Source organism: Zosterops lateralis (assembly GCF_965231275.1).
Source record: "Zosterops lateralis genome assembly, chromosome: 2".
NCBI lineage: Eukaryota > Metazoa > Chordata > Aves > Passeriformes > Zosteropidae > Zosterops > Zosterops lateralis.
The window spans coordinates 89,618,398-89,644,500 of record NC_139763.1 but is presented as its reverse complement, the minus strand read 5'-3'; the positions used below and the strand labels follow the sequence as shown (position 1 = coordinate 89,644,500).

Sequence of the window (26,103 nt, the reverse complement as noted above, 5' to 3'; positions counted from 1 at the left end):
GTTACTGTTTGTGGGTGACTTTTCTAAATGATTTCCAGCCTACATGATGTTTCCTTTTAAAGCAATGATAATTTGTAAAATTCAACTAAGAACAGAAAATCAGCTTGGAAAAGGACAAGAAGAAAAAGTGCTATTGCCTTTCAGCAAAGATACAAGATGCAAACCAATACAGAACTCCAGAGTCATTGTCAAGTCTTCTTGGATACAAACATATAGAAAGAAATGGATTTGCAGTGCAATGAAAATTCAGGGTCAAAGAATCCAGGGAGCTGAAGAAGAAGGACCATGGGATCTTGTTAAGAGAGTATCCCACTCTTATAAGTGGGAGGTAAATAACTGAACCATTGTTGGCTTGACTGCACAAAGCTGCAGACTGCAGAACTTCAGGCTTTATTTAAAGAGGGAAAAATTTTGTACAAGTTGTTAGATTTTGTGTCTCACAGGTAGCTGCTGTACTTTTTAAACCATTTGGAGCACTCTGAATATGTTAAACAACCTTGGGAATCCAAAGAGGAAGACCTAATCCAAACTCAAGTAAGTGACAAAGATAATGAGAGTAAGGTATCTTCAATTATTTCCACATCAGCAACGGGACTGGGTAAACAGAGGAATTCTCACTGAGAAGAAAGAAAAAGAGGCCTGGAAAAAAGTGGCATTTCTGAAGCTCAATGGGAAAGTCCCTTTGTAAGAAATAATTAGTTTCTTCCCGGGCAACAGTAAAAGCTATAGGCTCAGCAGCAAACTGCACAAACATGAACAGTAAGTAACATGTTTGAAATGACTGGTAACAAGATTTCTACAACCTTAAATACATATGGATGCCCATGCTAGGTGGCAGATTCTGAGAAGGGAAAGGGTAGCAGACATCAGAAAACAACACCTCAAACCAGGGACCAGGAAAGGCAATTTAAAGCACCTTTAACATACAAAATGAAAAATCATTTGAATTAATTTTAACTTGTGAGCCATTCCCCAGGGAATTCAACCAGTCAGCAAAGCATTATTCTTTTAAAGCCTTCCCAGCTTAATTCAAGACATTGTACCCAAACCAAGTCATTTTTCAGACTTCAAGATGATGCATTCAAGATCAGCAAACAACTTGAGCAAAGCTGGAAGCTTTGTCCTGTCCATGTGGAACACAGACATGCAGAGGAGAGCCACTGTGCTGAGTCTGGTAACTTCCAAGGGAAGCAAAACTATAAACTGAGTTGTCCATGAGAAAAAAAGGAAAGAAGGCAGAGGAATATGATTTAAACTCTCCTGTAAGGAGAATCGTAACAGATGGAAAAGGTGAGGCTAGACAGCAACCAACATAAATTAGACACTATAAAAATAGAGAAGACGCTTTAAGAGAAGCTTTGTGACCTAGCAAAACTAGTGTAAAAGGAAAGGAGTATTTTGCTCTTTACTTCCTTTCAATCACAAAATAAACAGAGAAACCTTACTAATAGTACTGATTCATGTTAGATAAAAATGGTGAAAATGCTAGTGACACAAAACAGGAGAAATCAGTCAACAAATACTTCCAATTCCATCTAAAGAAAGGGACAGAATGTAGTAGTCATATGAAAGCAGCAACCTCTACCTAGTACCATAGTATCAAAGTAGGAGATGAGACAACACCTACTAGGGATGTGTATTTTGAAATCAGCAAAGAAACAGGAGTCCTGAAAGAGTTCAGTAACCAGCTCTCTAGCCCAGTGATTCTGATCTTAATTAAACTTGGGATATTAGAGAAATACCTTACAACACTCATGACAGAACTCCCAAAAGGCAAATGAAACGACTCAATGACAAAATTATGGAAAAATTGTAGAGATGAAGAATTAGTGAATGAAAAAATAAAACCTGTAACACTAAGGTTTTATGAAATACAGATTCGGTAGTAAAAAAAAAAAAAAAAAAAAAAAAAAAAAAAAAAAAAAGCCCAAACCCCAATTTCATTCTTAGATGATATCATTATACATTTGGTTTTACAAAGGGGACTGCATAGGTGCAACATACTTAAATTTTTATAAGGCATTGACCTAGCACCATAAGTCAGAAAGATAAACTGTACATAATCAAATACTAAGAGGATTAAGAAATGCCCAGCCTGCAAATCTCAAAAAGAAGCTAATGAGAAGTTGCACTCAATACTTTTCAAGTTAGCATAGGTCAGATGCAATATTGCATTTCAACCTGGATCTCAAAGTAAAAATAACAACTGATACAGTTTGCAGGTGACAGAACTATGAAAGCTGTGAGTAACCTGGTCCATCAGTCAGCCAGGTCCATTCACACAGGCTGGACTTGGTCACAGCCCCACATGAAGCATCCAGGAAACAAGAACCCAGAGCATGCCTGTAGAGAAGGGAAAACACTAACATGGAAAGCTGAGACTTTGGATGATCAGACTTTTCCAGACAAGCAGTCACTGTGAGCTCCTGTATAATGCTGTGAGAAGAGGGAAAACACAATCCCCTGCAGACTTAAGGCAAAGGGCCAGGGGGACCTCATCCATGGCACTGGGGCTTCAACACTCAATTCCAAAATGAGCGTGTTTATAAGATACTGAAAAATTTGACAAGATGTAGAAAGAAATGACAGGAATAATTCATGGGCTGGAAGAAATCCCTTGCAGTGGAAGATTTACAGAGTTCTATCTGTTTACCTTGTCAAAAAGCAGATTGAAAAGGGACATTAAAGCGTTTAAATACAAGTCTTGGGGGGAAAAGTCCCATTCAGGTTCTCTGAATCAGAGGGATGAATGTTTTCAGAACTAGTGACCAGAAGTCAAAGCAAGGAGAAATCTGGCTTAAATATTTAAACAGTGAAAACATGAAGCCCTTGCAGCAAGCTACCAATGGATTTTGTGTCCCAGTGCCTCAAAATCAAGCCAATGCACTTTGTCAACACAGTTCAAATACACATTAGTTCTTGGGGCTCAATACAGCCTAAACGGATAGAAATATCACCTGTGAAATGCAGGAGTCAAACCAGACAGCTCCTTCTAGCCTAACCTATGCACCTACCAAACACTCCACCTGTTTGCAGCCAACCCTGGTGACTCAACACAGAGAAAAATGTTTCTGCCAAGGCTGCCCAGGTGCAGAGCTCCTGGCTCTCTTTGTGCAAACCGCCAAGTGCCAAAGGCGGGCAGGGATGTGCCGCCCTGGCGCCTCGGCCCCTCGGGACTCAGGGCAGCCAGAGGCTCCTGCAGGGGTCGGGTGCAGGGGGAAGGAACACACATCACAGGGGCAGGGTGCTCGCAGCAGCACCTTCAAGGAGCCTTTTACACCAATTTATTTCTATACAGGGTGGTTAAAAAAAATAAAATAGAAGCCCCTATTGGTTGTTCATACAGAAGTCTGGGATTCTATAGGCTTTGGGTGGGTGACTGATTTTAAAACCCAACAACACATGCTTTTTCCCTTGCCTTCTCATTCTCTTCCAAGTCAGCCTCCATGATCCAAAGAAACTAACAAGTAACACACAAGACTAGCAGTCATGTGGACCAATTGAAAAAAAAAAAAAAAGAGGAAGGAGAATTGAAGACAAAGAGAAAGGGAAAAACAAACGAAGATTAAAAATAAAAATTCGTCAGGATAATGCGTTTTATAAACACAGAGATAGAAACAGTTACAGCAAGGACAGAGCGGGCCAGGGGTGGGGAATAGATATTTATATATATATATATATAAATTCAAGGGGCCTTCAGTTTATTCTTGTTGGCTCCCCCTTCTCATTAGATTGGTCTCTCTGTGGGGATCTTCATCCCCTTCTCTCCACTGTCCACCTTTTGGGGATTCTCTCCCATTACCAGGGTCCAGAAGAGGCCACCACTGCCATGTGAGTCCAGCCCGTCTTGGCAAGAGGGAGCCTGGGAGAGCACTCTGGCAGGAGATGAGCAGGAGAAGATAGCCTTTCCCTGCCTCCTGCCAGCTCCTTGAAAAGACTCTAGGTCTATTCCTCCTCCTCCTCCTCCTCCTCTTTCCCTTTGGGAAGCTGGGGGCAAGACAGGTATGTGAGTGTCAGAACTGCTGTCATTCTGCCTTTCAGGAAAGGAAGTAGAGAGAAGGGTGAAGATTATTTTGGCAGTCTCTTACCCTCCCTCCAGTTGCTTTTTGGTTTGTTGTTGATGCCTGCAGGCTTTTCTCAGGAGGTGGGGGGAAAAGCAGGAGGGAGAGGAGGAGGAGTACAAGCTGCTAGGATATCATCCACAACAGGCAGGAAGAGCAATGAGCAGGAACCCACATTCCTACGGGGCCATCGTGCTACTCAGACAGCTGGGAGAGAGAGAGGCAGCAGCCAGTTCAGACAGACTCCTCTCTATTGCTCTCCACCAGGGGGGGAGAAAGAACGCAATACTCCCCAGCCCTTAGGCAGTTTAGGCACCTGTCCATCCCAGAGAACATGCCTCACCTCTCCCCCCTCCACTGGTCTCACCTTCCACTGGGGAGAAGGTTTCTCCCATCCAGTCCTTGGGGCAGGACGAGCAACCCCTCCTCCCTTTCACAAGCAGGAGAGACAGGAATGGATATTTCTCTTAGACACTCAAGGCAATCCTCAAAGAACCCCATCCAGCTGTCAACCCTGCCACATTCTTCTGTGGCCTGCTAAAAACACATGTCCAAGCCCCTGTATATACAAGGGCCATCTCTCCATCCCATCCACCACGCATGTCTCAACACAACCCCGCTTCGTACACATCCTACAGTGAGAGAGAAGGCAGAACAGGGGCCTTTCTTTGGGTTTCAAAGGAGGGGCTCTTGCATGAGGAAGTGATCCCAGCACAGGAAAGGGGCTCTTGCACAAGGAAGCATCCTCCTACCAGGCAGGCTGTTGCACAGAAGGAGCACCCCCTTGAGACAGGCTGTTGTTCAAGGGGCTGCCATGAACAGGGTTAAACGGCCAGAAGAGGCTGTTGCAGGAGGAGAGGCCGGAAACTGTTGCACAAGGAGGGCCGCTGCACAAGCGGTGCCCCTGGCACAGGCTATGCACAAGAGGCATTCTGCTCCCTGGGCTGAGGTCTCTCTAGGAGCTGGAGAGGTGATCCACTTGGATGGCGCTGGTGCTGACAGTGAGGCAGATGTCCTTGTGATGCTCAGAAGTCTTGTAAGGAGTCAGGTCAAAGGAGCACTGGGGGGGAGGGTTGGGTTGGTTAGTGTCTCCAGAAGGGCCCCCTGCTGCCCCCCCGCCCTGCGGCTGGAAGTGCTGCTGCTGCTGCGAGGCCTGGGCTTGTGCCTGAACCACCTGCTGCTGTGGGTCAGGGATGTTGTGTTTCCGCATGTGCTTCATCAGGTACGTCTCCTGCAACGGGAAGAACCGGGTGAGAGGAGGGACTACAGGATCTGGATTTACAGGAGCTGCTCCCTGGGAAGTCTGACCATTCCTGCTACCCCCCAGGGCAGCAAACACTCACCGAGGTGTAGGCCCGGCTGCAGATGGAGCAGGTGTAGACCTTGGCGTGTTTCACCGTGTGCGTAGCCAGGTGTACCTCCAACGAGGCGGCATCTGTGTACGCACGGTGGCAGTTGTGGCACTTGAAAGGTTTGTCTTTGTTGTGCTGCCGTCTGTGGGACTGGGGGGCAGCAGGGAGGAAAGAGAAAGCAAGCATGAGGGAGGAAGCAAGTATCAGGAGATGGCTTTATCTCAAACACCCCCTTCCAGCCAGGCCCCAAGCTCCGCTGCTGAGGAAGGTACACCTGGCTCCAAGCACAGGGACAGAACTTCTTCCTTCAGCCCACCACACCTTCCCCACACACGCCCTTTCCTCTCATGCACACTAGGCATTTGAAGAGCAGAGACTCTTAATGCTCCAGAACCCCCATCTCAGTTTCTATGCAACTGTCAGTCTTTTCCTGGTCTCTCCTTTTCTGCCCCCCTATACATCTGCTCCCTGCATCTAATACCTTCAGGGCAGGATTTGCTTTAACTGCTTGCAGGTGTTTACAGCTCTTTGGCACACTCTACAGTCCCCCTCCTCCAGGGTACTGCAGCAGGACACATCACCTCTGGTTCCCTATATCCCTACCCTTTGCCCTCTGTTTCATTGTAAAACAAACAAAAAACCCAGCCAGATATCCAGACTTTACTGGGTGTAACATTTAGCAAAAGTCTTGCCCCAGCTAAATTAGAAAACTGCAAAACAGATGGGAGGAACTTCACTAAGGTCTCACAGCTTCAAGTCAAGTTAACAATTCTACAGAATGCAATTGTTTATGTGACTTCTTTGGGCCAGTAGTACCACAAGTCAGGAATCTCTTCCCTACCCAGGGCTTCAATAACTTTCTGTATTCTATTACTCTCCTCCCAGCTGCCCCACTTCTTCCACCTCCTCTGCCACAGGCACCCCTGCCAACCCCTGCTGGCGAGCAGGACACACCCAGTCCCTTACCTGCAAGTTGGAAAGCTGGGTGAAAGCCTTTTCACACCCAGGGTGAGCACATTTGTAGGGTCGGTCCCCGGTGTGGATACTGTTGAGGAGGAAGAGCACAAATGGGAGGCAGTGAGCAGGCAGATAGGGCAGACTGCCAGGGCCTGCTGCTGTGTGAAGGGGATGATGTTGCCTCCAGATGTTGTTCTAGCTAGACAAAGAGAGCTCTGCCCAGCTCTCATGTCCAGTTAGAAGCTGGAGAAGACAGGCAGTCAAGCAGATTTCAGAGTGACTAGGACTGAGGAGCAAGAGCTCATGGATACCTGGACAGCTCAGCACATGAGCCACCTAAAAATATATTGGGAAGGGGTCCAGAGGTCCAAGCTCAGGACTCCCAAATGACCAAGAGCAATCTGTTCTCTTGCTTCCACAGTACCAAGAAAACAGCTGTTCCCTCCATGACAGACACACCAACACTTTTCTTTTTAAGTAACAGGCTGAGTTTACCTACAGTGTTAATCTGTCCCTGTCCCCCTGCAATGCCAGGAGCAGCTTCCACACACTCAGTCCAACCCCCGTGGTGCCAGGCTGGGATCCCCTACAGCCAATGCCTCTCTCTCTATCGCTCTCTCTCTCTGTGCCGCCCGCGGTGCAAGACCAAGGATCCCCAGGGACAGCACGTGCCCACCTCAGCCCTGACGTGGTCAGTGTCTCCTGCGCAGCCTCCACTCCGTCCACTCAGGTGGGTCACCTCCTCCTGGGGGTGCAGCCGGCCGCATTCCCCGCCCGCCCCCCGCATGCTTGGCGCGCGTGCTCCAGAGGTGCATGCCGGCAGCGCGGGGGGACCAGGGCCAGGCCCCCAGCCTCCTCTGGCCCTTACCGTGTGTGCTGCTGCAGGTGGGAGAGCTGGCGGAAGGCCTTCTGGCAGTAGCGGCAGGTGTAGGGCTTGGCCCCCGAGTGGATGCGGAGGTGCTGGGCCAGGTAGGATGTGTTGGCGAAGCTCTTGGAGCAGTGAGGACACTTGTGCGGCTTGACAATCGCCGTGTGGAGCTTGGAGTGGATCCTGCCGAAGAGGAGGAGGAGCAGCAGCAGTTGGACATGACCGCCATCTGGCTAGTGCTGATGGAATGAGGGCACAAAGGGGGTGGGACAGCACCACGCTATCTGCTACACGAAGGAACTCCAAACACAGCATGAGCTCTCTTGGTCTCAAACTGTGCTCCCCTTGGATTCAAGAGACCATGGTCTGTCCGCACCGGGGGAGGATCCAGAGAGAGGAACTATAGAGCTTGGACTGAGGGGCATTGGCAGAGCTGTGTGTGGGAAGCCTATGGCTGGAATAGCAGGGGGGCTGCAAGCCTGGACTTGAGATGTTTGGCAGAACTACACTGGGGTGACAGGGAACAGTCTTCCTATACCCACTCTACTCTCACGCTGACACAACCAGCCCTGCCTCCTGTCAGAACGCGTCACTCCGCTGCCGACGCCTCTCCGGCGGAGCAGCGCCAACCTGAGCGCACCCAGCCCCTCACAGCCAGGGCCCAGCCTCACGTGTCCGGTACCGCTGACGTGTGCCAGACCTGAGCAGCCTGTGACAAGCAGCCAGGTCTCCCCAGGCAGTCGCCCACCGAGGTGCTCACAGCATGCTGGGATGACGGCAACATGCAGTGCGGAGGGCCTCGGCCTCCTCTGGCCCTTACCGTGTGTGCTGCTGCAGGTGGGAGAGCTGGCGGAAGGCCTTCTGGCAGTAGCTGCACGTGTAGGGCTTGGCCCCTGAGTGGATACGAATGTGCTGGGCCAGGTAGGAGCTGTTGGCGAAGCTCTTGGAGCAGTGAGGACACTTGTGTGGCTTTGTCTCCGTATGGGACTTGGAGTGGATCTGCATCTCCGACTTGGAGTAGAAGGTCAGCGAACACATCCGGCACCTGGGACCGGGGTGAGGGGAAGAGACAGTGTCACATGGGGGTAAGCCCCACTATGGATCAACTCTAACTGGATGGGATCTTCCACACTGAGTGAAGAAGGGGCGTTTTCCCACTAGGGGGTACTGGGGAGGTTTCACCTGGAGACACTGCTTGGCTGTGAGTGCTCCAGTCCCAGAGGGACAAATTTAAGCTGGGAATTGGTGTAAGAGACCAAACAAACAATACTTCAAAGCCAGATAAGTAAAGGTGCTGGAAGAAACCAACTGGCTTGTAAGAGAGACAGGGCAGCACTTTGGAAATTTTCCAACAGCAATCCTAAGGGGATAGGAATAATTCCCAGACAAAACCCCCACTTTGTTAATCTACGATTTATTTCAGTCAAAAAAACCTTGGAAAACCTGGAAATCCCTGGTTATAATTTGTATTAGAAGTTAATTCCATGCACGATGAAGTCTATGAGAGCAGTAATGGCCAAATCCACTTAACTCTGGTCCCATTTTTGGAGAAAACACTCAAATATTTAGGATACAAAATGCTGAGAATAACAGCAGTGCTGCTTTCCTAGTGGGTCTCACAAAGATACTCTGGATATCAAATGTGGTATTTCATTGGTCTCGTGGGCTTTCATCATTTCACTCTTACTGATGTGATGCAAAATGTTTTGTCTGGGCGTTTGGATCCATCTGTTCCCATAATGATCAGAAATGTATTTGTTAACACACAGACTCTGAACAAGAAGAAGCAGTTGGCATCCCTCTGCTACGGATGCTGCTGTTAAAAACTGTTCCTCCACCACGACACCAGGCTGTTAAGAGAAGCTCTCACTGTTTTACAATTCAAGATGGTAAAAGCTTTTGTGGTTGATAATTTGACAGAGAGACAGAAGCTGCATCTAAATTACTCATTTCTTCCCCACCCCCCCAAAGTGTGCCAAACAAGGGGCAGAGTTAAGGCTTATCTGAATTTAGATTTTTCATTTACATTAAAGACAAAATAGAATCTCCACATGTAACTTCCAGGGTTAATCTGAGAGAAGAAATGCCATCCAAGAGGAAGTCTGGTTAACACGAATTCAACTTTCAGAGTGGTTTTGCCTGGGAATTTCATTGAGTTTTATAGTGCTTACAAATCTGCTGAGCAACAAAAGTCTCTGCAGGTATTGAGCAACAAAAGCCACAGAGAGCTGATCCTGCTCTTCCCCATATCCATCTCCTCTCAGAAGGATATTCCATTACATCTACTGTTGTGACTCTGTTGGAGCCAGAAGCTTTATGACGTGTGCAGTCTGATTAGCGTATGTCATGTAAGCAGTGTTTATCCAGCACCTACCTTAACTTCCACAGGCCCTTCGGAGCCACAGCTTGATTCCAAGCCATTTAGCTGGAAGCCATGCCTCCCTAGCAAGCACTCCAACACACACCTGTCGTAACATTTCCCTCCTCTCCACTTTTGCTCTTTTACATTCATTATCATCTCTAACAGTTGCTCCCACGTGTCCTACCTTCATCCTTCTCTTAATCCATTTTAATTGCAAGCCCTAACAGAACATGCAAACTAAGTACATCCTTACATAAATCCCTCCTCACACACACACACACACACACATCCCCCCCAATCCCTTCTGGAATCAACAAACAGACGCAATTTGGCTGTTTATCCCTACATCTACTGAAGATATAAGGAGTAAAAAGGAACATCAGCATCATCTTTTTTTAAAAAGTAGCTCTTGGTTTATAAACCAAATTATCTCAAATCCCACAGTTTTTTCCAAACTTCCTGAAATGCTGGACTTGAATAGAGCACATGTATTTTGCAGCAATCAAGTAATACTTACAGAATGAGGACCGTGTATCCTTGAAAGCGCCAGCATTAGGAATAACTTTGAGGTGAACACTGAACTGAAAAATACCTTTGAGTTGCTATGTCCTGTTCCTGCTAATGCAAGCAATTACAGCATAATCCCATGCTTGACTTTTAGCAAGCTCCTTCTCAGCAGATGCTGACTTCCATTACTCTCAATTGAACCCCGTTCCAGAGCATTGGCCCTCTGATAAGGAACCATTCAATTGAGAACAAGCTCCCAGTGTGATGCTGTGCTAATACAGCTCACCAAAACAAAGGGGAATAGCAGGTATCCTTTTTGTTTACAGGAGGGGAGTAACTGTTCTTGCCAACAGCATGTCTAATTCTGAAGTCCATGTCCTCAGCAATTACTGAACAACTCACACAGGCTCAGCAAACTTAAAGAATGATGGCATGTGGAAAATTGGCTTTGCAGGAAAGATTCACTGACTCCAGTCAACATAGGTTTGGAGTAAAGCTTAAAAGATAACTTGGTCAATATCCAAATAAATCTACATAGAGAGAAAATTATCAATTACAAGGGGCTTATTTTATGAACAAGTAAGATATAATGAGGAACAACAACTGACACTAGAAGTGAAAAAAAGAGGAAACGGGCTTTTTCTAACCGTGGGAATAATGCATCTTTGGAACAAGGCTCAGAGGCTACAACACGGTCTCAACCACTTGGCCCCTACAGTCAGCAGGTACCTTTCTGAGAGAATCCAGGTACTTTTCTGAGAGAAATACTTCTTAGGGTTTTGCTCTAGTTTAAAGAGAATGGTGGGCACTAATCTCTTCTGTGCTGTACACACGACTCTATATTTTAAATAGTCTATTCTGTTCTGAAAAATTAATGAACTTTACCATGCCATCAAGTTTAAGTAGTCCCATGCATTAAATCTATAGAGCCATAAAGCCATCAACTTTATCTTCCATAATGTCTGTGCACCCTTTACTTATTTGCTTTGCCAAGTATCTGCCTTCAGGTCAGAAATTCTCTAAAATAAACTTTAATGGAGAGAAACAGACTGCATGTCCTTTTCTGTTTTCAAAATAAAATTATAAAGAAGTTGTTTCAAAACCTCACTGGCACTTGCATGACAATAATAAACCTGATTACTAGCAAAAATAGGCCTCAACAACAATAACAAAACCCCCCAAAACCCTAACCTACCCCAAAACCCCAAAATCAAACCAAAACCCTCAAAGGAACAAACCAATCAACCCCCGTTGTCTGAATTTAGCAGCTATAGACATTCTGATATTGTTTTCCAAACAACATTTCAAATGAAAATCTTGCAAGAACTCATTTTCTAATCATCTAATTAGCATCAACCCTGAGAGAGCAAGAATGTTATGCAGCATTAACAAATTCATGAGCCTTATGAGTTAAAAAAAGCCCTGGAATATAACAGAAAGCTGCATTTCAGAATTTTATATTGTGTGGTATCAGGCTTTTTCAAGGGAACAAATGATCCATTTAATTAAGGGCTTCGCATTCTGCCTCAGACAACATCAAATATTAAAGGGGAAGATGCAATCAGCCCTCTAGTGGGCAAATATGGATTCAAAAAAGTGTTAAATCTATATGGATAATGAGAATATCCCATCTGACACTAGCAGCGTTTCAGTATTCTACTTCAGTGAAATTATGGCTGGGGAGAGGAAAAATAAGGAGTGCTTCTTGCTAAGCATGAATGAAACACTATATGAAATAATTGATTTCTACCCCCCCTCTGTTTAATATCCATTTTTAATAGTCTCCCCACTGTGCTTCTAAACTACCCCTCCTTTGGCTGCATTCTTTCTGACAGCAAGAAACAGAAATGACTGCAGCATTCCCATTGATGGTGTGACACAAAATCCCCTGCAGCTGCTTGTTATGGCTCTGCAAATTCAGACAGCCTTGGAGAAAATATCCTTAATAACACAGAGGTTCATATCAACAGTTAAATTAGCACTCAGCCATATGCCAGAGATCAAAAGTAACCCCTTCCAATGTTTACAATGCTTGCTTTTTTATAGGAAATAAAGGCATCCAGAAAATGTTCATGTTAGACAGAGACACTCCCAAAAATCATGAAATGCCAGTAAAAGGTGGATGTACAATTCTAATTCTGCTCCCATATGAAAGTCATCACAATGAGTCATAAACAAAATTATGCTTATAGCAACTAGACTACAACTCTGTGGCACATTGTATTTTTTTTCCCCTTTTCACGGAATGTTCCGCCTCATTCATCAGATGCTGTTAGGAGATAAAATACCATCTGAAATACCAGCTCATAGTAAAATTTGCCTAACATGGATTAACAGCCTTTTACAATCAAGTGCTTAATTAATCAGTATCACAGTTGTGAAAACTATGTAAGGTTGTATATGGGTCTGAGAATTCAAATTCCTAGTATCTACTGAGTTACAAGTTAATTGAATCCTTGCTCCTTCTTTTAGGCTACACATACAAGTCAGACCATCAGTTAAAATAAAAATCGAAACAGGAAAGTCTGAAATTAGACTAGATGGTAAGAGCAAGTTTAGGCTGTCAGAGTCAGCAGTTCATTTAGCAGGGAAGGAAACGTCCTGCCTTTCCAATGCAGAGTTAATGAAGTAATAATTAATGCAGGCATAGCATAATAATGGATGCACGGTTCATGATAAATGCTAACTTGGCCCTCATATGCCCCCATTTCTTTTAAGCTGAAGTTAAACACTTTATTCTTAATATTTTGTAAGAGGCAGGGAAAGGAGACAAAACTAATATCCATGGTACACAGGTACACTTGGGCAACACCCAGCTAAAGCCAGCCAGTATGAAGATGCCAAATGAAGGCACAGGAATCGTACCTCTGCTTCCACACTGGCACACCCAGCATCAGCTCCTATCCCAAAGCCAACGCTGTGCTCCCACTGAACAGTTTACTCTGCTGGTGTGTGGAACAAATCTATCAGCTATGCTCAGAGATCCTGGTCAACTTCCACCGTCCTTCAGTCACCCGGTGGCTTGGCAAGGCTGCAGAAAAGCATGCCCTCATACTGGCAAGGCAGAGAGTAGTTTTAAATACTCTCATCATATGGCACTTCCCCAGTTCTCAGATTTGACGGCATTCCTGCATTTTGCCCATTTTTCCAAATTATCTTAAAAATATCTGACACAGAATTTTGTGGTATTTCAGCATATATCACAAGTTGCCTGTTTTCTTTTAATGACTCTATCATTTATGCTTTCAACAGCTGCACCTTAAACCTTTTCTGTCACAGTCTCACACTGGGAGCTTTCATGATGTCACTTAATTCCTAGAAGTCTTTTTCAGTCATTGCTTTCCAGGATACAGTTCCTCCATATTCCTTATCTTTAGATCAGAGACATTCAATAGTCCAATATTCAACAAGATACTTCTGTCTGATCATGTTTTCCATTGTGTCCAAACATCTGGACCTCAATCCCTGGCTGCTGGAGACATCATGCTGTCCCAAAAGGCTAAGTCTTACATGGGACTGTATTAAAATATATTTTGTCTGAACAATTAACAACCACATAAAGATCCCTTTTTTTTTTTTACAGCTATACACCAGCATTGCTTTTATCTTTAGGTTATCAGCCATGACTTTCTGTTGACCTCTAAATCATTGAACATCAGACCTAAGACACTGTCTGCCAATTTTTGAAATCAGCCACCATTAGCATAAAAGACCAACAAAACAATAAAACACAATAATGTGCTTCCTAGTATAGTGATAACATGCAAGAGCTAAAATTAAAATAATACAAAAGGCCCATTAGAAAGCACTAGGAAATTTGGAAAGACCAGGATTAAGGTCATCCATGTCACCATAATTTGGCTCAGCAATGCAGGTGTGTTCTGATACAGCTTTATTGGCTGTTTCCACAGAACTGCACTCTTATTTAAATGTTGCACAGACAGATATTTAAGGAAGCATTCAGAGTTTTTAATATCACTACTCTGGACACCCTTAAGCCTCACTGACCACATGCAATTCCAACCTCGTGAAGATGATCACTCCTCTCCTCCACAGAAATATCAGTGCTCCATAAGCACTCATCTATCCCCACAATGTCCCTGTTTTATTTTTTTTAAGGGAAGGCAATCACAGAAGACAGTAAAACACAGTAAGAGAAACATATCTACTAATTCCAAGTGGCCAAAATGGTATCTGACCCCTTTTTTCCTTTAAAGGAAAATTCCTATTATGTATGTCCATATCACTGCTCCTATAGATTTCTACGCTACTCCTATGAGATGCAACACTTCTGCAAAGCAAAACAGGGTCTGACCTGTAACAGACGAGTGTTCAATGATACTTGAGATTATGGTTTTGGGACCACCAAATGTTAATTATTTCAGGATAACCCTCTATGACCATTTGTAGCCTGAGACAAATGCAAATCCACCAAAGATTTGACCTAACTCATACTTGCACACACTTCAAGGCAAGATTATCTGTAGGGCTGTAGGATACCACAGCAATCTGTGGCAGAGGCAAGTGTAATCAACAGTTCCTCATACTAGCCAATGCCTTCCCAAGATCATCCTCCTCAATTCCACAATCCCATGTCAATGCATTTTATTTTCTTTTAACAGAACACTCCTTTTCGGTTGAGCAAAAATGCAGGACTCTGACAGGATATCATGCACCAACAACTAACCAAGGATGGTATCAAAGTGCATTGACTCAATAGGGCCAAATTAAGGTGTAATAAGATAAGAGGTGCAAAATACAGTTTTAAAGTTCCCTCTCTCCCAAGCTGAAACTGTGACTGTCCTCCTTATTCCCTTGCACACACTCATTCCATTGACAAGTAACATGCCAAAATTCTAACTTGTGACTGCAGAACTTTTCCTGTTAATTCCTTCTGTTAGGCACTATGAGGAACTGCCAAGGGAAAGCACGTAGGTAAGTGCACACACACACACAGTTACAGCATCTCAGCAGAAGGGAGAGAACTTACCATAACACAAGGTTTATCTCATTATAGCCTCAGGCATGTGGCCAGTCAAACTGTCATTTTCTAAGCTCCAAGAACTGCATTTATATACAAAGCAAGGATTATGTGTGCAGACTGCATGTATATATGTAAATGTGCATGTGCAACAGCCTTCCTTAGAGTTCTGAAATCATAAGCCAATTCCAACCAATCTGGAAAAGGGGTAAGGATCTTAATAGTCAATACAAGTCCCAAAAATATGCAGCTGAGGAAAGAAGAGAGACTCTCTTGGAGTCCTCTGCTGAGGGAAAGGCTAATAAGCTCACCCTTGATTAGACATCAGAGAATCCACACAGGAGAGAGCCGCTGGAAACCAGGCATCATTAGTTCCGCTGCTCACGGAACTACTTGTTAAAAAAAGCAAACAGAAATTCCAACGTGTGGCATCATACTGACACCCACGTTGGTCATCAGCAATCTTAAAATCCATTGCACAGACCTCTGCCACTGCAGCTAAGATGATAAATGACACCAACAATACTTTGTCACCTTTTTCTAGCCTAAGAAGGAGATGAGGTTCTTTGCCAGATGAGGTCACATTCTTATGCTGACATCAAAGACATGGTAAAATTTAGAAACACTGGGTTTAGTATTTCTAGGCTTTGGAGGGAATGTGGTCAAACTTTCTGCCTGACACTTCAGACGTAATTCCCCCTTTGCCCTTAGCCTTCTAACCCAGACCAACACCCTCTCCTGCACCAAGGCCCAGACTCAACCTCTTCACCCACAAGTCCCAGCCTCTTGATCCTCTATTGCAAGGGCTCTTCGCTATTTAGTTCCCCCAATTACCTAACACCTATCTCCTCTCCCTCACACTTCTCTTTGTCTGTCCACATCCCATACTCTTGTCCCTCTCTGTTCTGCCAGTTCTAGGTATCTCATTTTCCAGCACCTAGCAGGTCTGGTTCCTTCTTCCACCCCTCAGTCTTGGCTGTTTATAGCTTATTCCTGTGCTAGCTCTCCCATCTGTCCCTTGCAGAGAGGCTCCCCACCACATCCTCTGTCGCATTTCCTAGGCTCTTGTCTTTTCTCTCTTCCTTTCTATTCCCATCTCTACCAAGTTTCCAGATTTCCTCAACAAAAACAGCTCCAGTCCCTGCCCATTCTTCATTCTCATCTCTACCACGTTTGAACCAAGCAGTGTCTTCTCACGCCTTGCCTTTGTGCCCATCAGAGAGGGAGGTTACTGTCCACACTGGGCACTAAAGACTCCTTCTGATGCAGGAGAAGCAGCTGTGCCTGAAGGAAAAATATGTTTGGCCCTTCAGTACAACTCTAGAAGATGCTTAGAGCTGCAGAAAGAGTAGATATATAGTCCAGCCTCACACAGAAACTGAGAGAAGTTAGGCTGTATTTGCTGTATTTGTCTCCTCTGTGGAGATGGATAGTCTGCTGAGTGCCCGGAGTTCTGCAAGCCTCAAGAAACAGCAAAGATAATACAACCTTCACATATTTCAACCACCAAACTATAAATCATCTCAGGGCATAGTTAACAGAATTTTTCCAAGCCTAAAACTGGCCAAATTCAGTAATATTGTCACAGACATATGTGGCTCACAAAACCCATAGCCACCACATTACAAATTGATTCAAAACTATGGGAAGTTCACCGAACAGTAATGCTAAATCCAGTACAAGGAAGAAAAAAACAGGCTTAAAATAAGACATGTCTGAGAAGATGCCCACCTTCTGTATTCAAACCACTGGTTCTCCTTGTGTACATAATTTGCTCTCTAATGAGGGTCTCCATCCAGCTTCCTCACCTTCTACAGCTCACTTTACTATGGCTTCTGTACACTTTTGCATCTTGGACTCGTCTCATAAGTTTCCTATATACCTCAGCTGCTTATTGCCTCCCAACCTCCCTGCTGTTCCCCAGTGAAAGTAAGGAAAACTCGAAACCAGAAGTGGAGAAGACAGAGCTTGTTGATTACACTGTGACAGAGAGGCCCTTCTCAAGCTGACCTTTTTCTTGGTATCTGAGGCTCCAGAGCACAGCTTGCAAAACCATTCCAGACTATAAACTGGTATTCATCCTAGATTTTATTTAATAGCAGAGCCTTGCAATGCCTATACAGAGCTCTCTTCCTCTTACAAAGAAACTACTTAGAACTGTCAAGAGAAAGAGAATTGATGATCTGGCCCAGAGCAGCTGAACCACTTCATCAGTCTTGTCCACTGATCACATCACAGCACAGACTTCTAGAAGTGCACAGGTACAGGCACCACACCAGGACTGAAAAACAATCCCATTGTATCCAGGACTTGTTTGCTACCTTTCCTCAGCACCTTTGGGAAGAAGTCATGCTCTTCACAGTGCCAGCATCTTTCTAGAAAGACTTTTGAGGCTGATCTCATTTTCCAAAGAAAAAGTGAATTCTACAAAGATGTCAAGGAAGATGAACAAAGAGCTGATGGATGCAGACCAGACTGAAGTGACGTTATTCATGAAGGAAAATGCTTCACAGGACTGGGTTAGGTGCTGTCACCTGCAGGTGCAAGCATTCTTCCAGTAGCACAAGACAAAGCACTAAGGACTCTGCCAGACTCATCCTAAGGACAGACATTGAAGACCTTCAAGTATTGCCATCACTGGCAAAAGCCTCACACCTTTCCTTACAAAAGATCTCCTAGTCACAGAGATTCTTGCATCACTTTCACAGCAGCCTACTAATTCACTTCTAAAGAAGATACAGCAGTAAAACATTTACTGCCATTTGCTGGAGCAGGCACCTCTACGTTTATTAGAGAATGGGATGAGCTGCAGTATATGTATCAAGGTTTATGCTCCAACACCTTCCACATCTGCCTGGCTGTGCTGCTCATTCAAGGCCTTACTCTGTCTTTATCACCACACTAGGAGTCAGGAATTACAAATATCACCCACCTGCCCAGACACTGATGACAAGAGACCTCACAGAGGTCAAAAATAAAGCTTAAAAAAATAATTAAATTTGACAAAATAATCCGAGGCTTTAGGAATTGGATATTTAAAAAAACTAAAATCACACTGATCAATGTAGTACAACTCTTTCCAGGAATCTGAGTACATTATTTCCAGTGTCTCATCATGGGAATCAGTGAAATCATACAAACGTAGTCATATGAATGCCAAAACCAACTCCTCCTCCAGCCTGAGAAAAAAGCAGGAGTAGATGAACCTCACCCACAGTCTTAATTTAGCTAGCATATGTCTGCATTCTGTAGTGACGGGAACTACTGAAATCATCTTCTAGCATACAGAAGGATCCCAGTATTGCTCAAAGTTTTAACTTGTGAATCTATTCACATGCATATTATGATTTTACTGGGTTTCACAAAGGTTTTCTCTCCCATAACTCCAAGAGAAGATAGTGCTTTCCTTTATTTTTTCCAACAATCATTTTCAGTTCCTAATTTGCACAAGGAATGCATCGTTCAAAGAGCAGATCTCAAGGAGGGCAGAAGTGCTCCTTGGTGGTCTTCTATACATCTCAATTTAGCTCTCTCACACCTAAGCACTGCTCAGGGCAAGGCCTACTTGCAGTGGGGGCGGGTGGAAGAGGTACCACATTCATACTAAACATAAAGAAATCTTAAACATAAAGAATTACATGTTCCCACATATATACTCATCTGCTTTTTCCCTGCAAAGCCTTTTTCATGAGCTGTTACCCAGACTCTCTATGTCCATAAAGTTTCTGCTGAGTCACTCCACCTGGTCTTGGGCATTTTTTTTTTTTCAAACTTACAAGTAAACAAGGAGCTATAATTAAAGCCCTGGTTCAGCTTTAATTCTAGTGTTCACTGCCAATTGTGTCCCCTGTAAATACATATTTAACAACCTAATTAGCAACCCGGACTGTAAGCAGCTTGAGTAGTGTGGAACTGTGGCTATGGCCCAAAATAAATGGTGGGATTACAAATAGCAAGCTACCTAACACTCCCACCCTTCCTCACCATACGCTGATTATATTTTCAAAGTGAAGAACTGGGACATTGGCTAAGATAAAAAGGCTGATCCAAGCTCTAGTTTTGTACCCATTTAACTATGTTGATTTAAAAATGTAAACATTAAAAAAATGCTATAGTTAAAAGTGAAAAAACGCCTGAGGTGGGTGCACAGATTCTGTGCAGATGCCTTCATGTTCCTATGGCTTAATTCCAGAAAGATAACTAAATCTGTACGAAAACAAAGAGCATCTAGGATGATGAAAGGAAAACTGCTTGAGATGGGATCCTGGGCACGTTGTAGGAAAGTGAGAAGACCTAGGGACCATCTTCTATTTCTGTTTCATTTTGGCTACTACTTTGCCTCGTTTATCTCAATCATCTCTCAGAAATACCAATCACTGAATCACCCATAAGTGCTCCTGCTTCCCGCCCAAGAGACATTTACTCCCTACCACCTTCTGCTCTATCTGGTTCCCACCTTTTCTAAAACACCCACACTGCTTATCCTCTGGTTCAAGTATTACCTCCTACCTTATCTCTCCCCTCCCCATCACTCATAAACTCAAGCCACATCCCTCCAAGCTCAGAAACCCAACCTCAGGGCTCAGAACTCTCGTCTCTCTTACCTGACACACTTAGGGCTCAGAAACACCTTTATGTTTAATTCAGAAATACTTTTTTTCCCCCTTGTTTTCTTTGGAGTCCTGAGATAGAAGATCTCATGGGACAATACACACAGGAGCAGACACTATCACCACAGGTCGCTTCCTGCTCTGTGTGTCTCCAGTCTGTAGTCTTTACACTGGACAGACTGGAGTCCTAACTGAGGAGCACCCAGGTGTACCAGGGCTCTCAGCTACACCAGAAGTGCTCCAGCTGCACCAGCCAGCACTGCACTCTGCAGTACACCAGCCATACTACCTGGCTGTGACATCAAGGAGATAGTTTAGCCTCCATAACATCCTGGTCATTAACTAACCTAGTAATGTTAACAACTATATATTCAGGAAATCAAGACTGTCCACTAAAAGGAAATCCTTAGTTTTGGGTCAACCCATCAGCTTGTATATATATTCCTGACCAGAAAGAAAACTCAACTCTTTCTGCAGCTCAAAGATTCTCTACTCAGAGACTCTCTAGGTTCAAGGCAGAGATCTCTTATTCCCCGTGTAACCCTCTGAAGGGTTAAATACACCCCCATCCCCATGCAATGTTACAGTCAAGGTTCAACCCCACTCCCCACCTGTATGTCTTGCCATCCTTGTGCTGGTCCTCATCATCCTCGTTTGTCAGCACAAAGGGGTCACTCATCTCTGGCAGCCCTGACTCCTGCAATCGTTTCTTCTTCCGGCCCCGGGGTGGTTTGGGGGCAACTCCCCCAGCCCCGGCACCTTCAGTGAGGGTGGTTGTGAGGGTGGTTGTCCCTTTCTTGGACAGGTCTGGAACCACCTGCAGGGCTGCCTGGGAGCCAGGGGGGAGCGCAGAGACAATCATGGGAGCTGAGATGGGAAAGGTTTGGGCAGAGGCGGCTGTGGTCACCAGAGAACCTGACGGGGAAGTTATCACCAGACCAGGACCTGCAAACAAAGCAAGGTGGAGGAAGTCACTTATTACATCTCCAATTATGCCCAACTTCCTTATCCCACAGAAACACCTACTTTTGACTACAACACAAACAGAAGGGTAGCTTCCCCTCCCAAAGCATTCCCCATCTCCACTGCTGGAAGTCAAACTTCCACAAAGAGGATGGATGTATGGAGTGCCTAGAGACTCACAGTGAAACAACCACACCAAGGCAGTCCATGCCATCAGTAAGGCTAGGAATAATCTACAGGCCAACAAGGATTCTTCAGGACCTTGTGTTTGCTGACCCCAGCATCCCCTGTGCACGCTGCCAAAGCCTTTGGCGTGCCCTACCTGCTGTCATGAGCCCAGCAGACTGCACTGGTACCACGGTGATGTTCTGAGTCACAGGGGCTTGGCTGTGTGGTGTCAGCTGCTCTGGCTTGGTGTCCGAGTCCATGGCGATACCAGCGGGCAGGGCCACAGAGGTGGGGACCGTCAGCAAGGCGGGGTAGTGGGGGGGAGCCAGGCTGCAGCCCTTCTCTGTGGGCAGGAGCTGCTCCTTCATCTTGTTAATGAACATGGTGTTCTCAATCTGAACAGGGGGAAGGACAGGTTTTAGCAAACCCTGGCACAGCTTTGCCCAGCATTTGGCTGAGCAAAAAATGCACCAGAAACACTCACAGTGCATAAACTTCTAACAGGAAGCAAGACCAACATAACAGGTTGGTAGAGCTTACCTGTCCCGAGACGGTGGGCACTGCTGGCCAGAAGTACGGGGAGGAGTTGAAATGAGATTCTTCCATCCTAGCTGGGCACAGGGGGCAGGAAGAAGGGGAAGGGAAGAGGAATGGAGGATAAGGAAGACAGACAGACACACAAACACAAAAAACCCATTAAACCCAAAGAGACTCCAACATGGAACTGACTCAGTCTAATGCTGTGACAGTTCCTTAATCTTCCCTGTCTTTCTTGAGCAACTTGTTCCCCCTTCTGAGCTATCTGCTCAAATAAAAAATTATTTACAGGGGAAAAAGGTGCCTGTTATTCCCATGGGCTGGGGTCCATCTGAAATGCCCCTTGCCCAGTAGTCCTCCATGCAAAAAACAGGACTGACTAGAAACCCAAAACACATCCAAATTTTCCCAATTATCATCCACCCAGGTACATGGCATAAATGAAGTCTGTGCATCTGCAACCAGGCAAATACAGATGAAAACTGTTTTTCACCATCACAGACAGTCTGACCCCACAGGCAGTGACAATCTTGGACCTTGCCTGTCCCTCCACCCCAGCTCAACACTAAGAACCCAGATGCAGCAAAGGGACATTAGCATTATGTTGTTACACAGGAAGAAAGACAGGCAGAGAGAGGGAAACAGAGTTGCCCAAGATAACAGACAGCCACAGCAGACCAAGAAGTCAAACTCAGGGCTCCTAACTTCCTGCTGCCCACCCAAGCCCCACTCTTGAAAGAAACAGAGAAATATCATTAAATATTCCTGCTCTCCTCCAATGAGACTAAGCAGTAGGAAGATAACCTGATTCCCCTGCTCCTGAGATACCCTGTTTCCAAGCGAGATCATGTCATGGCTCTCCATTGCCCTTTTCCTTCCCATCTTTTGTACAAGATTCTGTAGGACTCTGTCTCCAGCCAAGTGCCCACTGCTCCATCTCAACTCTCCCTGCATTCAGATGACCAGTAAGAAACCAAGAGAGTCTCCTGAACACAGAGGTACGATCTCTTTGGGAACACCTGACTGAAGAAGCACTAATTCAATTTCTAATCCTTACATTCCTCTGTGTAACACCATTAGTGGACAGAGTTTGTTATACTTGCAAAAACGCTATTCAAAACCTAAAAAAAATTTAACAAAACAGTATTTTCTGAAGCAGAAGATACATCTATTCCTAAACAAATATGGCAAAAGTGGAGGTAAAACCCACGCTCAGAATACCTCTGGCAGAGAGCACAACCACTGTAGGATTTTCACGCAGCTACCTGCAAACTGTCCCACTCATATTTCTGTTATGGTCTGTCAGTGGTCTAATAATGGAACAATATTGTTTCTGAAGAGTCTGTCTCAATCATCAGGGGAGCTCAGAGGCATGCCCCCAGGAGCATAAAACACTCACATTACAGAAGTACTATCAGGACAGAATAAATACATGTGGAATTGCTGTGTTTGAGCCAAAATGCAAAGATAATTTTCCTCTATGTGGAAAAGCAGTATTTAAATGAACCAAATTACCCAATAATTTTGTTTTTATGAATTGCTCATGCAACAGCAAGGCCAAGTGTTCCTGCCTCACTCACTCACTGCAAATCAACCAATAGACACACTTAAGGATAAATTATTTACCTTACGTTGGTGGCATGCAGTCAGACTGCTCGCTGCCTGACTGAATTACTCTGGATTTACACTGCTGTGATTCAATCAGAGGCTGATGGGGAAAGACTCTTACCTTCCTTCCTCTGCTTTCTTTTCTCAGCCAAATTAATTATTAAGTACACTGCCCACAGCACAGCCCTACGCATGTAACACCTAATTACATGAGTTTTTTCTCCCACAGCATGGGCACACACGAGGAGATAACACATCCTCGGCAAGTGAGCACCACGTGAATCAAGAGGGGTACTTTGGAATTCCCAAGTTTGAAGTTTCTTGCTTAGGTTTGATTTTATTTGTAAAATAAATAAATTGCTATTAGTGCTATAATTATTGCTTATTTACTTAGCTTCCACATCAAAAGCACCAAAGTGAACCTGACTCTCCAAAAACAAAGTCTCATATAACAATCAGATGCATTTTCCAAAGACACTTTGTAGTTGTCCAAAACTCCCTTGGATGCAACTGCAAACTTCAGGAGTTAAATAGAAAGATGCCAATTTAAGGAAAAAAAAACTCACAACAGCTTTCTTATTTAAAAATTAATGAAAGGCAAGTTCATCTCCAGATTCCAAAACCCAGACTAGCAGAGGCCAGGGCACTCAGTGGCTGCTTGTCTCCATCTTGTCTTCCACCAGAACTTCTCAGAGAATCTAACTTTTGTTTGCTCAGTTTACAAAGTGTGCAAGTCAAATACAGCTCTTACTGATTCTTCAAAGGACAGCTACACTGATTTCATCAGCCTCCCTTAGAATCCACCTCCCCATCCAAAAATCTTCACGCTTGAGCATATGATGTATCAGGCCTCAAACTTTTGGCTTGAAAGGCTGAAGTGTGATGGAGTTATAAGAATGTGGAGGAAAAGGAGAAATGGTGTAAAAGTTGAAGCTTTCATGCAATTTCACTAGCAAGCCAGTCTTCCAAAGGCAGAAAAAACAAAGGTAAGATTCCTCCACCAACCTACTGTCCTCGTACCCAGAGCTGTCCCCCTCCCCTACCCCGTTTTTAGGCTAAAAGGGTATTTTGAAAACATGCACCCCTATTGGCAGCCCCCGCTCGGACGCTGCTCGCACTTACTTTACCAGAACTCTGCTCGTAACCCTTCCAATTGCTCTATAACTACCAGACATGGGCTGGAGCTTCAACCCTGTACCACAGCACGCTCCCACTGCAGGGCCTTCATCATCCCAGCTTCCACAAACAGGCCAGAGATGGGACCTTCTTCCTATTCACCAGTCTAGTATCAGACAGATGTCAACGTACCCTCCTGATATAAACCAAAAACACTTTCTATGTACAGGCCACAAATGTACATGCACCAAATAAACAACCAGAGCGAACCAGAGAACTCCCAAGGGACGAGGGATCTGGAGTTTAGATCTCACAGAGTACTTCACAGAATCACATACTTAACGTGCTGGATTTATACTTCTTGGCAGGTCATCACTTTAATCATAAACAGACCGATAAAAGCACGTGCAAGTACACGGTGAGGTAGAGGCTGTGTTTCTGGAAGGCACAATTAAGGTTGGATATGCAGGTATTTATTCAAAGGTTGACTTTTAACAAGGGTTTCTTTATTCTCCAGATGCCTGGCTTTTAGTTCCTATCCCGGCAGACAGTTTTCATCCACAAAAGGCCCTGAGTGTAATGCTCGGGAACAATTTAGACTGTTGTTTTATGTCTGCCCAAGATCTTTGTTCAATGACAAGGAGCTTTTAGGCTTAATTGCTGCAAAATACTAGGGATGCTGAAAGCCACACGGGCTGTTAGATCAAAAGCAAAAGTGCTTCCACGGAAATCATAAGCACCAGAAAGTTCAAACGCTGCTGCACCTTTAGAACAAGCGCATTTGAACACACATCGGGGAATATCCCAAATGTACGGGACAAAGCTCTGGATCCCAAACCCGCACACTAGAGACAGAACTTTGGTGCCGTTCCCCGACACTCGCGTAGCCTCCACCCCGACCGGGTGTCGGAACAGGTGCCTGGCAGAAGGCAAACCCCGCGCCTCAGCTCCTTCCAGGCGCTCAATCCCTTCTCCCGCACCCCGGAGCTCAAATGCCTTCGCGTCCCCAACTCCGGGACCCGCGGCCCATCCCATCCCCTCCCACCCCGGGGCAGGGGCGGGGGTCACTCACTCACGCAGCTCCGGGAGCTCCTTACCCCTCTCACTCTCCCTCCTCTTGCATTTCTCCTCCTTCCAGGGCCGGCTCTGCAAATAAACCGCCTGGGTTACGGGGGCCCCGCATGGCATCGGGCGGCGCTGCGCGGGGCCCGCGGCCCGGGGCACCCCGGCCATTCGCGGGGCGGGCGCTCCCCGCGGGGCCCGGACCCACCTCCCCCCGCGGCGGCCGAGGGCGGGGCTGGCCCGGAGCGCGGCTCCGCGGTGGTGGAGCCGCCGCCGCCGGGACAGACGGGCGGGCGGACGGACAGACAGACAGCCCGCCCTCCTCCATTTCCGCTTCCGGATCGCCCCGGCCCCGGAAGTCCCGCTGCCCGGCCCCCCGCCTGCGGTCCCGCTGCCCCGCACGTTACCGGGCTCCCCCCCAGCGACGGCCCCGGCCCGGCTCCGGCGGCCTCCTCACCGGAAAGACAGCGGGGAGGAGCTTCCGGGTCAGGGGGCGGGGCGCGCCTCGGCGCTTCCGGGTCGCCGAGAGGAGCGGAACGGCGTCATCAGCGGTTTCGCTGGAAAACGGGGCGGCGGAGCGGCGGCCCGGGGGAGGCTCCCCGGCACGGGGGCACCGGCGATGCGGCCGCGGCCGGAGGTCGGGGCGGGGGGTCGGGCTCGCGCGCGCGCTTACCGGAAGCGACGGAGGGCGCCGGCGCGCGGGGCGGCCCGGGCGGGCGGAAGGGCGGAAGTGGCTGTGGCGGGCGGGCGCGCGGCGTCCCCGAGCCCGGCCGGCTGGGCCGCTTCCGGCCTCGCGCCGTCACGTGACGCGGGCGGGGGGGGGCGGGCGCCCTCATGAATATTCATGACCCGTCGTGAATAGTAATGGTAACTCTCGGGCTGTGCGCGGGACGGGGCCGGCCCGGAGCAGTTTTCTCGAGCGCTGTGCCTGCCCAGCGCCTGGGACGGTCC

General features: G+C 46.1%; 1 protein-coding gene across 11 annotated transcripts; it reads right to left on the bottom strand.

Annotated features, from left to right (window-relative positions):
* Window positions 1-1,889: 1,889 nt before the first annotated feature.
* On the bottom strand, window positions 1,890-25,848 carry ZNF384 (zinc finger protein 384). 11 transcript variants are annotated; one of them, XM_083885075.1, is made up of 11 exons: window positions 25,826-25,848; window positions 25,188-25,236; window positions 24,097-24,286; window positions 21,370-21,436; window positions 20,984-21,224; window positions 20,310-20,643; window positions 8,059-8,283; window positions 7,239-7,421; window positions 6,380-6,458; window positions 5,405-5,563; window positions 1,890-5,292 (listed from the first exon to the last, which is right to left on the bottom strand). In XM_083885075.1, the coding sequence occupies exons 3-11, from the start codon at window positions 24,147-24,149 to the stop codon at window positions 5,017-5,019; spliced, it is 1,617 nt and encodes a 538-aa protein (XP_083741201.1). In that variant the 5' UTR covers window positions 24,150-24,286; window positions 25,188-25,236; window positions 25,826-25,848; the 3' UTR covers window positions 1,890-5,016. The 11 variants fall into 11 exon arrangements, with proteins under 11 accessions (XP_083741201.1, XP_083741200.1, XP_083741204.1 ...); XM_083885074.1 differs by lacking the exon at window positions 25,826-25,848 and adding an exon at window positions 25,610-25,644; XM_083885078.1 differs by lacking the exon at window positions 25,826-25,848 and adding an exon at window positions 25,560-25,601 and having other exon boundaries at window positions 21,370-21,440.
* Between the last annotated feature and the right edge of the window lie 255 nt (window positions 25,849-26,103).